This window comes from Maniola jurtina, chromosome 13 (genome assembly GCF_905333055.1).
Source record: "Maniola jurtina chromosome 13, ilManJurt1.1, whole genome shotgun sequence".
Taxonomy (NCBI): Eukaryota; Metazoa; Arthropoda; class Insecta; order Lepidoptera; family Nymphalidae; genus Maniola; species Maniola jurtina.
Window position 1 is genome coordinate 11905423 of NC_060041.1, and position 15469 is coordinate 11920891.

General features: G+C 36.1%; 2 protein-coding genes across 3 annotated transcripts in view; one reads left to right on the forward strand and one right to left on the reverse strand.

Annotated features, from left to right (window-relative positions):
• Window positions 1–4358, reverse strand: part of LOC123870931 (neurofibromin) — a 49850-nt gene extending 45492 nt beyond the window's left edge. The window contains exons 1-8 of the mRNA XM_045914429.1: window positions 4203–4358; window positions 3609–3752; window positions 3202–3385; window positions 2539–2660; window positions 2141–2240; window positions 1747–1847; window positions 989–1138; window positions 54–153 (exon numbers count right to left, since the gene is read on the reverse strand). Coding sequence (XP_045770385.1) covers window positions 54–153; window positions 989–1138; window positions 1747–1847; window positions 2141–2240; window positions 2539–2660; window positions 3202–3385; window positions 3609–3752; window positions 4203–4262 — 961 coding nt within the window. The 5' untranslated portion in view covers window positions 4263–4358. The remainder of the gene's footprint in view (window positions 1–53; window positions 154–988; window positions 1139–1746; window positions 1848–2140; window positions 2241–2538; window positions 2661–3201; window positions 3386–3608; window positions 3753–4202) is intronic.
• Window positions 4359–4557: 199 nt separating this feature from the next.
• Window positions 4558–12394, forward strand: LOC123870939 (sorting nexin-32). 2 transcript variants are annotated; one of them, XM_045914445.1, is made up of 12 exons: window positions 4558–4682; window positions 5602–5733; window positions 6271–6441; window positions 7124–7245; window positions 7600–7768; window positions 8273–8432; window positions 9174–9289; window positions 9810–9919; window positions 10540–10612; window positions 11198–11215; window positions 11835–11944; window positions 12188–12394. In XM_045914445.1, exons 1-12 carry the CDS (start codon window positions 4677–4679, stop codon window positions 12279–12281), a joined length of 1281 nt encoding a protein of 426 aa, XP_045770401.1. In that variant the 5' UTR covers window positions 4558–4676; the 3' UTR covers window positions 12282–12394. The 2 variants fall into 2 exon arrangements, with proteins under 2 accessions (XP_045770401.1, XP_045770402.1); XM_045914446.1 differs by lacking the exon at window positions 11198–11215.
• The last annotated feature ends 3075 nt before the right edge of the window (window positions 12395–15469 follow it).

Here is a 15469-nt window from a genome sequence, read left to right on the forward strand (position 1 = left end):
TTTTAGCAGTCCCTAATTAACTTTGACATTAACTGAAAAACGATATTACTTACTCAGACCCCGTTTGACGGAATCAATGAAATGTTTCTTCTTAGTGTGTCGCGGACTGCAAGGAGCGCCGCTATCCGCGTTTACTATTTCTTCTAGAACTTTCTGCAAAAGAAATTGAAAACATATACTACATGTATTATACCACGCGCCCTATCCCACACGTCCCATCTTAAGCCACATCATCACTTTCCATCAAGTGTGATTGTAGTCAAGCGCTTGCCTATAATTAATTTAAAAAAATGGTTAGTAGGATATTTTTCCTTTTCCTAAATAAGGGTAGTGTATGTGAGTAGGTGATGTGCGTTCAACTGATAGGAAAAGCTTCCTTTATACTTTTGTTATGGCCGAGGATTTAGCTGATCCAACCGTTATGTCTTGGAAGTTGGAACTTGTAAGAAATTAGTCAAAATAATGAGTTAGACGTGAGTTACTCACAAATTAGTCGATACTCTGCCTGATTTCTCAAAACTGGACACTTTCAAGTAAAGATTTTTATATAAATTATAAACCTGTGGAGATGATACTGCCATTGGCGCTATTAGAATGCCATAAGCCGACTTTGTCGTATTAGTTTACAAATTGCGGAAAACCAAATTAAATTTGAATTTCGCGGGCAGACCCATGCCCTGCACCTTAAGAAAACTCCGTTAGCGCGATTGAGAATCTATGGCGTGAGATTGGAGATACTGTGGCGACATCTATAACTTGGTCGCGCTAAGTTTGCACCTCGCTGGAATGCCGTGCCTCTTCCGCTTACGGGCTCTCCTCCCCACGGTCGTCTTGTCGCGTCAGTACGGTTCACATACCGTATCTAAACGTCAGTGTGACGTAATCGACGCGAGGTGCAAACTTAGCTTGACCGAGTATGTGTCTGTATGTGGAGACCGCCATAATAGTAAGCTGGATAAAAATTAATGTTTCTTTTATGTAGACTTACCGGGTTCAAAACCAGTAACATAATCTGTAGAGGCCACATAGCAACTCTTGACTTTTTGTTATCAGAAAAGCTGTCCTGTAAAATGTCGAATAAAGTATCACAGCATTTGCTGAGTTCATCGTTAGGCCGACTTTGTACTTCTGCGAATTCCTGAAAAAAAATCTAGGTATGACAACTCTATTATCATATCATGAAGTGTAGTGGGTTGGTGCTGGTTACTATTTTGCAAGCGAATCTTTCGTATAACTTAGGTTACAGTAAAACCACACTGAATTGGGCTTGAAGATTCTTTTGGAGCTCTTAATTGGGTCTGCGAATGCTTCAGGTGAAAGCATTGAATCTTTGCATGCTGAAGTTTTGCGAATTTTCTGCTTTAGAAAAAGAGTGAACTACTATTCAACAGCATTAAATGCTTTAGTTTTCAAATCATTTTAGGTGCACAGCAATATGCTGCATGCAATTAATGCATTCTCAAATTGTTTGCACACCAGCCAGCGGGTTAATATGAGAGTACATTTGAACTTTGAATTTATCCCAGAAAATAAAACAGTTCCCACTGGATCTTTAAAAACCTAAATTGTGGACGAAGTCGCGGGCATTCTCGAGTGTGACTATATATATAAATGATCAAAAGTTAGGAATGATTTTAAAGAAAATGTTATAACAAGTTGTTCTCTATATTTGCCATGAATAGTAGTAGTTCTTGATTATATGCACATGACTGTACTGTATATGGTTTTTGAAAAAATATTAAGTACCTGGGGGTATGTGTCCATCCAATTCCATACAGCTTTCTCGAGGGACACCACAAGTACTATATGTGCAGATTTCCTTAACAACTTAAACTTTTGTATAGATTCTGAAAATACGATACAAATGTAAAAGTTTGTTAAGAGCTGCATTTTTCAGTACTAAAAATGTACATATGGGATTATTTTCATTTGCAATACAACAAGTTGGAAATATCTGAACCATTATCATATTCTTCATTTGCTTGAGTACAGTAGTAGCAGTGAAGTCAAAGCAATGTCGTTCTGGCTGTCGTCACATGCATTTAAACGGCGTAATTGATGCGGCTGACTCGTGCATGTCTGTTTTCAGTTTAAAGATTACATAGTCAATTGTATGGGATGATCGTATAGATGTTTTTACCTGTGAGTAGCCGTATAAGCCTCAAAATATCAACATTAATGTGTTGTATCAACTCTATATCTGTATAGTCGGGGTTTTCCTCTGAGCTAGATGCTAGTTCCTACAACAAGGTATTAGTATAGAATAGATTTTTATTCAAATAAATTTTTACAAGTGCTTTTGAATCTTCAAAATAATTTACCATTGGTTCGTAATGTTATTAAGGGTCAATTGCATAACAGGCGGTTAACGTTACGTTATAGTTACCGTTAAACTTTAAGAACCTATAAAGCTACTAGATGATGCCCGCGACCTCGTCCGCGTGGATTTAAGTTTTTTGAAATCTCGTGGGAACTCTTTGATTTTCCGGGATAAAAGTAGCCTTCATACCTCCATAATTAACGTAAAATAGCAATTACCTGCAATCGTGCACTTATTCTGTTGAAGACTGCATTGAAGAAGTTGAGACTGAGGGCAAAGAGCACTTTACTGGCCAACTGACGTAGGAGGGTGTTATTCAAGTTGGTTTCATTACGGAGATCTGTAGAAAAAATGTAAAGAAAAATATTTATTTCTAAAATTATGCCCACACATCACATCTTTTAACTAAAAGTTGGTTATTCCGGCGCTTCCTCCATTAGAGTATTACAGTCAATATGCCTCAAGCAGAAGCTCAAAATAAAATAAGGTAATAAGCTACACAGTTACCTGGCAGATGGTTAAAGTTATGTTACGGTTAAAAAGCAAAATACACTCTACTACACATACACTAAGGATTTTGTCATAAATCAAAATTTATTTATTTTATGTAGCCCAACTATTTATATGTATTTTAAGTATTTTTATGTAGTCTGTAAGGGACTAGTCATAACAGGAGCCTGAGGCTTAGTAAAAATTGGTATTGACGACATTAGCGCTTGATGTAATCCATTCCATAGAAATTCATACAATTTTAGTAAGCGCCTGAAACACAGAGTACTCGGCGCGCACTTCTGGCGCCTGTCATAATTAGTCCTTTATGCTATGTTTGTGACTCTACCAAAACTCAAAAAAAAAAAGGATAAGTTTAATAATTTTCATACCAATAAACTGGCAAACTTCTCTAAGCAATATCTTCACATTCATGGCTTCATCATATTTTGCAGTGTCTTTGGGCTGGGAGCTAAGACATATTTCTAGTGTGTCCAGAACTATCACCAAACTGTCATGGTATCCCTTCTCTGGCTCTGTCTGCGGACGGTTCAGACATAACACTGTTGGTTGATACTGAAACAATGTGTGTTGTTAAATTTTTATCTGGAGAAGCATGGCATAACATGCCATTATACCATTTCATGGTATGATGGCATGTTATTCTTATCAAATCATAAAAGTTACAATATTATCAATGTAACAATTCACTAGACAACTAAAAGCTCAGCCAGCTGTTGCTTCCACATAACTTTATCACTAAGGAATTCCTCAATTGTATAAAAGCTTTAACACTTACCAGTTCATTAACTCTCTGTAAGATTTTTGTCAGGCCAGCAATGACAAGTGAGAAGCGGTGTCGACTGATTTGTACCAGACATGCTTTACATTGTTCTTCATTTATGCGGGAGTGAAGATTCTGAGCTCCTGTTTTGTATGGCAACTGAAAAATATTCGTGATCATCATCACAACTTATCGCCAGCCTACTACTGTACATGGGTCTCCTCTCAGACTGAGAAGGGTGCAGGCTATTGTCTACTCTATCACACTGGCCAAGTGCAAATTGACAGACTTCACACATCATTGAGTACATCATGGGGAACTCTCAGATATGCAGGTTTCTCAATGGTGAAGGAACACATTGGTGTTCCTTCACCATTAGAGCAAATGATATTTAGGTAAGACGCACATAACTCCGAAATGTTAGGGTGCAAACTGCAAACCCGAGATCGAAACCTGGACTACCCTGATTTCAGAACTATTAAGCTATTCACCACACACCACAAAAAATACATAGTCACATAAAATTATTATTTGTGTAAAAAAAGTATGTTATCCTTTTGGGTGGGTCTATACTTCTATAATTAATAAAATGAATAGTATGATACTTACTTGTTCCTCAAATCGTGCAATAAGTGAGGTAGCCCATTCTCCAGGTTTCTGTGTACCCATTTTTTGTAAAATTTGTGTCTTTTTATAAGTAAATAATAAAAATACAAGAATATTTTAGATGGGCTTCCTTCGATTTTTGATCATTCATTTTTTTTATTGAATAGGCGCTAGGGCTGTGCCATGCAGTACACAACATAATCACTTAATCGATTCTAGGATGTATATAATCGATTCAAAATTCTTTACATTGATGAATAACCTGAAACCCGAATAGTCCATCAGAACATAAACATTTTTGAAAGCAGTCTGTGCATTAATTTAAAAAATTTATCATGACAGTTGTTGACATGTTGACATTGACAGTTGTTGTTGTGTTTTGTGAAGTGTCGCCGAATCGGAAATATTTATGCAAAAAATCGTAATTTTAATTTGAGATTCCTGTTTTAAATTAGCAATCAATTACATTTAATTAATATGATGGTAAGTTTTCTAAAGTTAACTTATAACCATACCGTTTAAATGTTGTTAAAAGCTTTATCTTTCCAAATCGGGGGGGCGTATCCTATGATTCTTAATTCCACTGATTTCTCTTAAAATAAAAATCCTGTTGATTTCCAGTTTCTATTTACAGATACTTTGGTTTTAAACGGTTTTTTTGTATGAGATTGTTATTTACAGTAATTTAGGTGGTAATTGTTGTTAAGCCGAAAATCATGACGTGGTAACTAATTTTGTCTTTCGAAAATGAGACTTGCTATTTACTTTGATAATAACAATGGGCTTGATACGTGATAGCCTATTATATTATTTTCAAATACTCATAATTACTCAATAATTTAAAATAGTGCAATATAATTTTTTTTGTTACAACAATAGCTTATAGGGTAGATTCATGGTAGATTATGATAGTTTCATTAAAAAAACGTATGTATCTCTAACTTAATACTAAGTTATTTGTCATTGAGATGTATTACATCAGTAAATTTTAAATGTATAAACAAATATTTTCAAAACAGAAGAGACTTAGTAACTGTAGAAGTAATGAAACCATTATCTTGAAATTAGTAAGATACTTTATTAAAGATTTGAATCTCAAAACAAATTTTTTAAGCAAACCCAGTTTAAGTTCCTGGACAAATATTGGCTTTCACTCCGGTGGCTGTCACAGTGTATGTGGATAGTGTTGTGTATATGGAGTGCTGTCACTGAATAATGTTGCTAGTTGCTATTTCTATGAATGATTGGTACATTTATTACAAGATGATTACACCAATAACTTGTTTAAATTAAAGTTAAAAAAAATCTGATTGCACCTTGAAAACACAAAACCTCTCCGTATTTGCCCTTAATTTTTTATGGTAGTTGAAAAGTAGTGGTGTAGATAATTTTTTTTTTTCAGGACTGTGTTGAAGAGAGTAATAATGATCCTCTGTCATCTGTACAACCACTATCATCACCATCTAGCGGTGACATCAAAGTTGACAAGAAGAAACCCAGTGAAAATGTCTCCCTCGCTGACAACAGTTTATTGGTATGGTTTTAGGTTTCCATAGTAAAAAAGGGTCCCTTATAGTTTCCTCCAGTCTGTCTGTGTTACAGCCATTTCAAAAATAAACTGCCTGTAAGTTTGTCCACATTAATTTAAATCTTGTAACAATCCTGTGGGAACAGAACGGTATGGTACACAACAGACGGAAACGTTTAAGTGCGAAAACCAGCCCAGAGAGAAGAAGAATCCTGTGGGAACTATTTGATTTTCCAGCATAAAAGTGGCCTATATCTGTGTCAGGGCTGCAAGCTAGCTCAGCATCAAATTGCTGATGCCCACGAGTTCATCCATATGGATTTAGGTTTGTTAAAAATCACATGGAAACTCTTTGTAAAGAAGCCTACGTCCAACCAGGATGAAAGATATCTTTGTAAAAAAAATGTGAAAATTATTTAAACAGATGGGCCATGAAAAGCTAGCAAACAGACACACTTTTGCTTTTAGTATAGTAGCAATATCTTTTTCTGAGAAAATAATTGTTTGTGGACATTTTCATTTTATTGATTTTATTTGTTATAGGTGGATATATCTGATGCCCTGAGTGAGAAAGAGAAGGTCAAGTTCACAGTGCACACAAAGACAACTCTGCCAGAGTTCCAGAAGTCAGAGTTCTTTGTAGTGCGCCAGCATGAGGAGTTTGTGTGGCTCCATGACAGATATGAAGAAAATGAAGAGTACGCTGGATATATTGTAAGTTGGATTTTATCTTTTTTATTGGTAGACTCTTTCACACATTCCTAGAATACTATTAATTCTGTAATTTTATATTCAGTTGTGATAAATTGTAATTGGAAATTCATAGGTGTTTATCAGATTTGAAACTACAACTCCAAGTATGTCTAGAACCTTAGATCATGTAAATACATAATAATAGATTTACATGATCTAAGGTTCTGCAGTAGCAGTAGACATTCTGCAGTAGCTTAGAAGTAACATGAAGCGTTAATTAATTATCGTGGAGTGCTTAAAAGAAACTTGAACGTTATTCTGCTACTTTGTACTTTATGTACAAAATTAAAAAAAAAACCGGCCAAGTGCGAGTCGGGCTCGCACAGATTTAAACACATTTTAATTTTTTTTTAACCATGTAATCATAAATTCGCAATTTTCGGATTTATTCCTTTACTTGTGCTATAAGACCTACCAGTCTGCCAAATTTCATGATTCTAGGTCAATGGGAAGTACCCTATAGGTTTTCTTGACAGACACGACGGACGGGCGGACAGACAGACAGACAGACAACAAAGTGATCGTATAAGGGTTCCGTTTTTCCTTTTGAGGTACGGAACCCTAAAAATGCCTAATGACGCGTCCACACGATTCGATATGTTTTCATCAGGCCCTTATAAAAAAATAAGTGCTATTCACACAGATTCCACCAGCGCCTCCGAGGCCTGACTTTGACGCATCACGGGAGAAATTGCAAAGGCTTGGTGAGGGAGAGGGAGCTCTCACGCGCGAGGAGTTCCTCAAGATGAAGGAGGAGCTTGAAGAGTGAGTTTTTCTTCCTCCCTTTTGTGTTCTGTCTTTCTTCCTTCTGGGCAGGTTTCCACATTAATTGTCTATGGTATGTGCCCTTTTTGTGTTATGCATTGTTGAGTAAGTTTATCGCTTGTCTAGTTATAGTAATATGGCCTATAAGATGTTTTGTTTTTATTCTACATTAAAAACAAAATGAAATACTCAGTTTAAAAAAAAATTCAGTTGTAAAACAACTGAAGCATTACAAAATATGTAACTTTTTGTTAATTTGGGTTCAAAAATTTGAATTTGAATTAATTTTTTTATAATCGCTTTATACACAAAAATTAAAAAGCTCTTTATTTAAATAACAAATCTTTTGTATAGGGAATATCTAGCAACATTCAAAAAGACAGTCGCAATGCACGAGGTGTTTCTACAACGTCTAGCAGCGCACCCTGTATTCAGAGGTGATGCTCATTTGCGGGTATTCCTGGAGTATGAGCAGGACTTGTGCGCTAAGCCTAGGGGGAAGATGGACCTCATTGGAGGATTGGTGAGTTATTATGCTTTACTCCATCTCGAGTATCAAGTGATATTTGTCAGTCAGTAAGATTATAGAATAGAACCTTTTAAAACTTTTAAGGGAGGAGGTTCTTAATTTTTATTTCTATGCTAGATGATGCCCGAGATTTCATCCATGTGGAATAAGGTTTTTAAAAATCCAGTGGGAACTCTTTGATTTTTCTGGATAAATAGCCTGTCCTTCACCAAGAAACAAGTGAAAAGTCAGCATACAGACAGACACTTTCGCATTTATATTATTATCTATATAGGTTTTAGAAGATATTTGATATTAGTAGCAATTTCTTCAAGATTTGTGGACCAATTTGATCTACAAAGGAATTATCATTGATTAAAAAATCAGCTTGTAATGCACACCCAACTTCAATGTACATGTAGGAACAAAAAACTTTATTTCTTTGTAGAGGCTTAAAAGAATTTTTATTATTATTATATTATTATTATTGTATTTATGACAGGAAAATTTAATTCTCAGATGCGTTCAATGACAACAACGACAGATGAGATCTATCTCGGTGCTACAGTGCGGGATGTCAATGATTTCTTCGAGCAAGAGACTGCTTTTCTCCAGGAGTACTACTCACACCTCAAGGAAGCTGTAACCAAGGTGGATCGTATGACTTCCAAGCACAAGGGTGAGTTGCCACTTGTAATGCCCTAACAACACAGAATGTAAATTTACTACTAGTTATACTATATATTTATGGAGTAGTAAGTTTATTCAAATATACAAGTTTAAATTAAAAATTTATAACACCCCCGACAAGTGAAGGTTACAGTAATTAGAAAAGAGTTGATAACTTTCGATTATAACTAAGAACACTCTCGATCAAGCCACCCTTCAAACAAAAAAAAAAACTCATTTAAAATCGGTTCATTAGTTTAGGAGCTACGATGCCACAGCCAGATACACAGAACACCCCTCTTTTTGGGTCGGGGGTTAATAAAAGGAAACCTGACTGACTGATCTATCAATGCACAGCTCAAACTACTGGACATACTGGGCTGAAATTTGGCACGCGGATAGTTACTATGACGTAGACATTCGCTAAGAAAGGATTTGTGTAATCCTTGCAGACAAAGTCGCGGGAATAAGCTCTTATATTATAAGTATATGACAACGAAAAACCGTGACCGTTTTAACATTCTTATGAGAGTGAAAATAATTTAATTGAATTTCTACTTTAATATTCACTTTTGGGTCCAAACGGTGCACCAAATATCAAAATTTTAGGTTTGTAAATTATCTAAGAGCTAGAGACCTGTGTTACGTGGACAGAGAGACAGCAGAGTTGCATTAACAGGGCACCGTTTTACACTTTGTGTGTAGAACCCTAAAAGTGATTAAGTTTTTAATGTGATCAATGTTTCCACAGAGGTAGCGGACTCGCACATCAAACTGTCATCCTGCATTACGCAACTGGCGACGCGGGAACAACCCGCCACTGAGCGATTCCTCACCAGGGCTGCCGAGACCTTTGACAAGTGCAGGGTGAGCTTTGACTTTTTCTAAGAGTATCATGATCTTTTTTTTTTTAATTAGACTAGCGCTTGGCTGCAATCAGACCTAGCATGTGATGATGCAGCCTAAGATGGAGCGCGCTTACCTAGAAGTTGCTTATTTACTCTTGACTTGAAGGTACCCATTTTAAAAATGGAGGAGAAAACTGATGCCAGAAGGGCATTGTATATTTAAATACAAAAATATAATTTTTAAAAATATAAGTACATTGTACTGTAATATCATCATCTTCAATCCGCCGCCGGGTCACTACTGAACACAGGTCTCCTATTCAAATGAGAAGGATTAGGCGATAGTCTACCACACTGGCATGTGCAGATTGGCGGACTTGTGTGACATCTTCCAATTATCACCTTTCACTTTTCTGGGAACATTCTGGAGAACTCACAATCATGCAGATTTCGACACTATGATTTCCTTCACTGTTAAAGCAGACGTTACTTTAATTTCAATACAAGTAAAAACTATGATTTTGTTCAAATTGTTGTAGAAAATCGAAGGTCGCATGGCATCAGACCAGGACCTGAAGTTGGCCGACACTCTCCGCTACTACATGCGGGACACGCACGCCGCTAAAGCCGTGCTGGTCAGGCGACTTAGGTATGACAACTTAATTACCGAACTAATATTATAAAGAGGTAAAGTTTGTAAGTTTGTTTGTAGGGCATAATCTCTGGAACTGCTGAACCGATTTTGAAAATTCTTTTACCAACAGAAAGCTACATTATTCCTGGGAAACCATATTTTATTTTCAAAAAATTTGAGGTCTCTACGAAAATTGCAATAAGCTACCCATGCGAAGGTGCGGATCGCTAGTTACCGAATAAAATGGCTGTGTTTACAGACGGATCGCACGAAGCTATAGGGGTTCCTTGCTATCCGATTGCGCTGGAGCCCAAAGTGATGGTTATGTGTTTGACCTGTATGTACGTATGTATGTCTGTTCCTATGTCCGCTCCTAACTACTCAACGGTTCAACAGATTTTGATAAGCTATACGTCATTAGATTCCTCTTGATAGCTCGAGTGTGGGCTCATAAAATTCTTAAAAAATCAACATTGCGAATTTTATGCTTTTTAATGTGTAAACTGCAGTTGGGGTTTTTCAAAAACTTATTAAATTATTTGTTTTGTTATGGAACGCTAAACACATTACCTCCATGGTATGATGATTATTATTATGAGTCTTGCAAGGTCACAATAAGAAATTTTCTTTTACAGATGCCTAGCTGCATACGAAGCTGCCAATAGAAATCTGGAACGAGCTCGGGCAAAGAATAAAGATGTACACGCCGTGAGTTATCTTGTTTGTTTGAAAAATATTTAACGAGACTATATTTTCATACCACATAATATACACTTCTAATAACACTCATAAGAGACACTGGCAATTAATAAATATAACCTTTTCTACACGTTTTTTCACTAAATACACACATCACTTCAAAGGTCGATCCCCTATTAGAGTTTTTAGTTCCATTGATAAAATAACCAATTAAAGACAATTTAATTAACGGTTCTTCTTTGATTGGTCGTTTTTGATAACGGAACGCAGAACTCAGAACTCTTAAAGGTGAGATCTATACAGCGCATTTTGACTTTGCTCAGACATAAGATTGAGTTAAAACGAGACAGACTTATGTGAGAGATATACATTTGTCTCGTTTTAATTCTGTCTTACTCGTAAGTCTAAGCAGAGTCAGAGTGCGCTTTATAGATCTCAACCTAAATGCAATCACCAGAAATTGTAGTCATTATTTTATGACTAACATGCAAATCATAACATGCCTTCATTCTTAAAATTCATTTATCACACATGGTACCAAATTGAATATTTATCTAATTAATAACACTTGATTTTGTTTTTGCATACCCTCAGCCAATGGAGGTTCAAGAGGTAAATGCATGTTTTTGATAATACTTTTCACTATACTATGCATTACTAACAGAAAGATCATCACCATAAAGGCGACATCTCCACGGACGAAAGAATCTCGGCTACAGTCTCTCCATGCCACTAAATTTGACACAACTCTTATACGGGATGTGACCAGAACGCCAGAAAAAACCGTTATTATTATCCTACCTAAACACAGTCTAATTCCAATGACCTTAAAAAATAGCCTTATTTTGTAGTTTTAGTAAGTTTTGCAACGCAGTGTATAGCGTGCAAAATTCGAGTCAATGCCCAACCTACGACCCGGTATTGACTTCGAGAGGCCCTTTAGGCAACGTTTGTTGACCTCTAGCGTCAGTCGGATGTTTTATTTGTAATATATTGTGAATTTTTAAAAAATACAGGATTTTTGATTTATTTTTTCGCGTTTTTTTGTAGTATTTTATCAGTAATCATCAGTACTATCATATGTCTTCGTTTTTGCCAGCGTTCTGGTTACACCGTGTATATCTATCTCGACACCGACGATAGTAGGTCGGACTCGTCGCGTTTCCCTCGCTCGTGGAGTTGATGCCTTATTACGGGATTATAAATATCAAATATTATATTATGTCATCAGGCGGAACAAGCGCAAGCGGACGCCTGTGCCCGTTTTGAGCAACTTTCTGCGCGAGCTCGTGAGGAATTATTGGACTTCCGCACTCGACGCGTCGCCGCTTTCAAAAAGAGGTTAGTACAGTAGTTAGTAACCAAACAGAAAAGTTGTTATTATTTGCATAAATTAAAATCTCAATTTTTTACCTTGACTCATTTTCGTAAATTAACTAAATTGTTAAAATATGGCTTGTTAAATTATTATTTGCACACCACTGTATATCTTCAAATAAGTTTTACTCTATCCGCGCGTAATGGCTAATAATAATTATGGTATTCATTATAATTTTACAATAATACAACAATTGTTGTCCACAGTTTAATAGACCTGGCGGAATTAGAAATCAAGCACGCACGCGCCCAGCAGGAACTGTTCAGGAAATCTTTACAAGTGTTGAGGGAATGTCAGTAAAATATTTCATTGTACCTATTGGGTAATGTAATATATAGGTGGAGTATCTATCTTAAAGGTGAACGTTCACAGGTTTAATAAATATGAGCCGGGTGAAATTCGATTCGAACGGACAATTGGCTTTGCTTTGAGTCTTTTGTTGAAATGACTAACTATAGCTCACTACAGTTGTCTCGCTTAGAACAAGCATATGAAAATGCACGCACATAAACGAGGCTTCACCTATTGTAACAAGTGTAAATTAAAAATTTATAACACCCCGACAAGTGAAGGTTACAGTAATTAGAAAAGAGCTGATAACTTTCAAATGGCTGAACCGATTTTCTTGGATTATAGCTAAGAAAACTGTCAATCAAGTCACCTTTCAAACAAAACAACTAAATTAAAATCGGTTCATTAGTTTAGGAGCTACGATGCCACAGACAGATACACAGATACGCAGATACACACGTCAAACTTATAACACCCCTCTTTTTGGGTCGGGGGTTAATAAAAGAACCAGCTGCTTGATAGTGACTGCTTTATTATGTGAATTTTTAAACTACCTACAAGATACAATATTTTATAATAAATAGGTAATGTATACAACATCTTTCCCCTAAAACAAACAATATAAGAAACAATGAAAGTATAAACTAAATTTAAAATACCACAAAACTCACTTAACTCCAATATAACTTAGAGTAAACATTATTTTGTATTAAAAAGTAATGCTAGTTGCTCACGAGCTTTGCCTATACTCTATCCGCAGAAAGAAGTATAGCGCTGGACTTCGTCTGTGTTGGTGTTTGCTGGCGGGCGTGCTCTGCCTTTTTGGAGTGTTTTTTTTTTTTTGTGTTAAAACTGACTGGACAGCGCTCTAAGGGGGTGCCGTGCGTATGTCGGCGAGCGCCGGCACAGACGGGGTCCATACTTGTATATTTTAACTAACTTGTTACAAATAACTACAAACTTGACATTGGCTAATCTTTGTAAAGCCAGACGAGAGAGAGAAAAAAAGTATTGCCCTCTCTTTTATGTGATTCCATACAAATGATGGAGGCAACAATCTTAGTGGGCGTTAACCATTTTGGGTTACCAACCAATAACCGGTTTTTTATTACGTATTCTAAGTTATTGAACGTTCACCCTTATAAAAGAATGACTAAATAAAACTTAAGACTAAACTTTTAATTCCATTAGTCTTCATTTAGTTCAGTGTATTGTTCTGTAAAAGTATTTAGAGTTATTGATTTGTGTATTTGAAGGGAAAAGAAAACTTAAATCCAAGTGAAAGCTAAGCTATATTTCCATTATGCAAGTGGCTTGCATGCAAGTTGCACCTGTAAGTTTTCTTTACGTAAGTAGCCTACGTATGTAATTAACTGACTAAAAATTTAGCAACGTAAATATAAAGTAACTTATAAGAGTGTTTATTCGTTGAAGTTTTTTTTTATTCTAATATTTTTAAGGGGCTTTTATAGGTGTCCTATATGCCAGCCCCATCGGTACAATCTAAATTAAAATTAAACTAGGTATATACCTAAAACTACAACAATTTGAGAGAATCACTAACAAATTCATACACTTTCATTGCCGAAACGCTCAAAGGTTTGTTTAAAATACAGTTGAAAATACCAATATTCATAAAATTTAAATTTAGTTCACACATCGTTGTAAGTTAATCATGTAAGCTACTTATGTGAGTAGAACTTACAGGTGCCTTTGCGTTCTACCAGCGGGATGATTCGCTAACTCAGTGTCTAACAATGAATGATAGCGACTGAGGTTAGTTCTACATTGCTGCTTTTTTGGGTGATAGCAAAATATTTTTACGTAGAAAACCTTCAATTGATTAAAAAATGAGCTCGGTGGCTATGATTTAGTGTTAGAAACTGAGTTAGCGAATCATCCCGCAGGTGGTCACATAATGATTTTGCCTTATATAGTTATGTGCGACAGGTTGTAACATAATATGCTGCAACGTGTTGTAGGTCTTCTCTGTTTTAGCAAACATGTTTCTAATACATTTTGCACGACAATATGACGTCTTATAATTCATACCTACATGCAAGAATTTTCATATTGGAAATGCGGTTAAGTAAAAAATAGTAAAATTACATAAATTAATATATTTAATTTTAAAAAGTAATCAAATGGAATTGCGTTAGTAAAAATGCGGAAAACATAATTGTTTTAAATTAAGACTTTATCCGCCTTATCGCAAAAAATTTAACAAGTTTAACCATTCAATATGTCTAGCTAGGCATATTTCTGGAAAACCTACATCAATAATTATTACAATCGCAATCGTTTGTGATTGGCTGAATTCATGGTATACTTGGTTATAAAATAAACACGCGTTCAATACTTGTTCAAGTTTTTTGTTGTGAGGCTTGTATTTTTAAGTATTTCGTTAAGGTAATTTTTCGGTGCGGTTAATTATGAATTTTAGTAAAAAATAAGAACATTTAAAGAATTTGAGACTTGTTAAGCCCGCGATACACGTTCAGTTCAGTTTCCACGTTATGAGAGACTTTATTCCAAGTAACGTTGTACTATTGTGTGATTATTAGATATGGTTCATAACTTTCAATAATGAGGAATATGACGCAAAGAAACCTTTGCGTCTGAAAAGTTTCAATTACCTCCTACGCGTGGAAATGTCGTCGCCTGCAAAGGCTCTAAAGGGCTGACTAAAGGTCGCAGCATACGTAACTTGTTTTCCTTACGGGACGATTTCTCGAAGTACTATTGGATAGCTTGAAAAAAGGACAGGACGGAACGTATCGTCCCGTACATTTTGTCGCTATAATTTTATATGTTAAGAAATCGTCCCGTCTCGTCCGGCACGAGAAAAAACCACGTTACATATCGCGTTTGTCTCGGATAAGTGTGCGTTCACCTTAAGTGAGCGTTCACAGTCATCACACTTAACGTTATGTCAGCTGACTACCTCAGTGTGAAAGTTACGTTCACAGTTCACACCACTCGTGTTGTTCACACTATGCGTTACTCTGTAGAGTAGCTACGAAGCCAATCTGCGTCCACGATACGTGGTGGCGTAGTATTTGCTCAATAGTCACACTTCCTACGTATACCTAGCGTATTGTCGGTTTGATCTAAATAGTTGAATATGTATGGAATGCCAGAACGCTTGCTCATAGGTAGGCGGCTGACAAAACGTAAGCGGTGAACGCGCGCTATAT

Coding starts and splice junctions, on each gene's coding strand:
- LOC123870939 (XM_045914445.1), top strand. Junction 7,246..7,599: donor ATGAAGGAGGAGCTTGAAGA/GTGAGTTTTTCT, acceptor TCTTTTGTATAG/GGAATATCTAGCAACATTCA. Junction 11,945..12,187: donor GTCGCCGCTTTCAAAAAGAG/GTTAGTACAGTA, acceptor TGTTGTCCACAG/TTTAATAGACCTGGCGGAAT.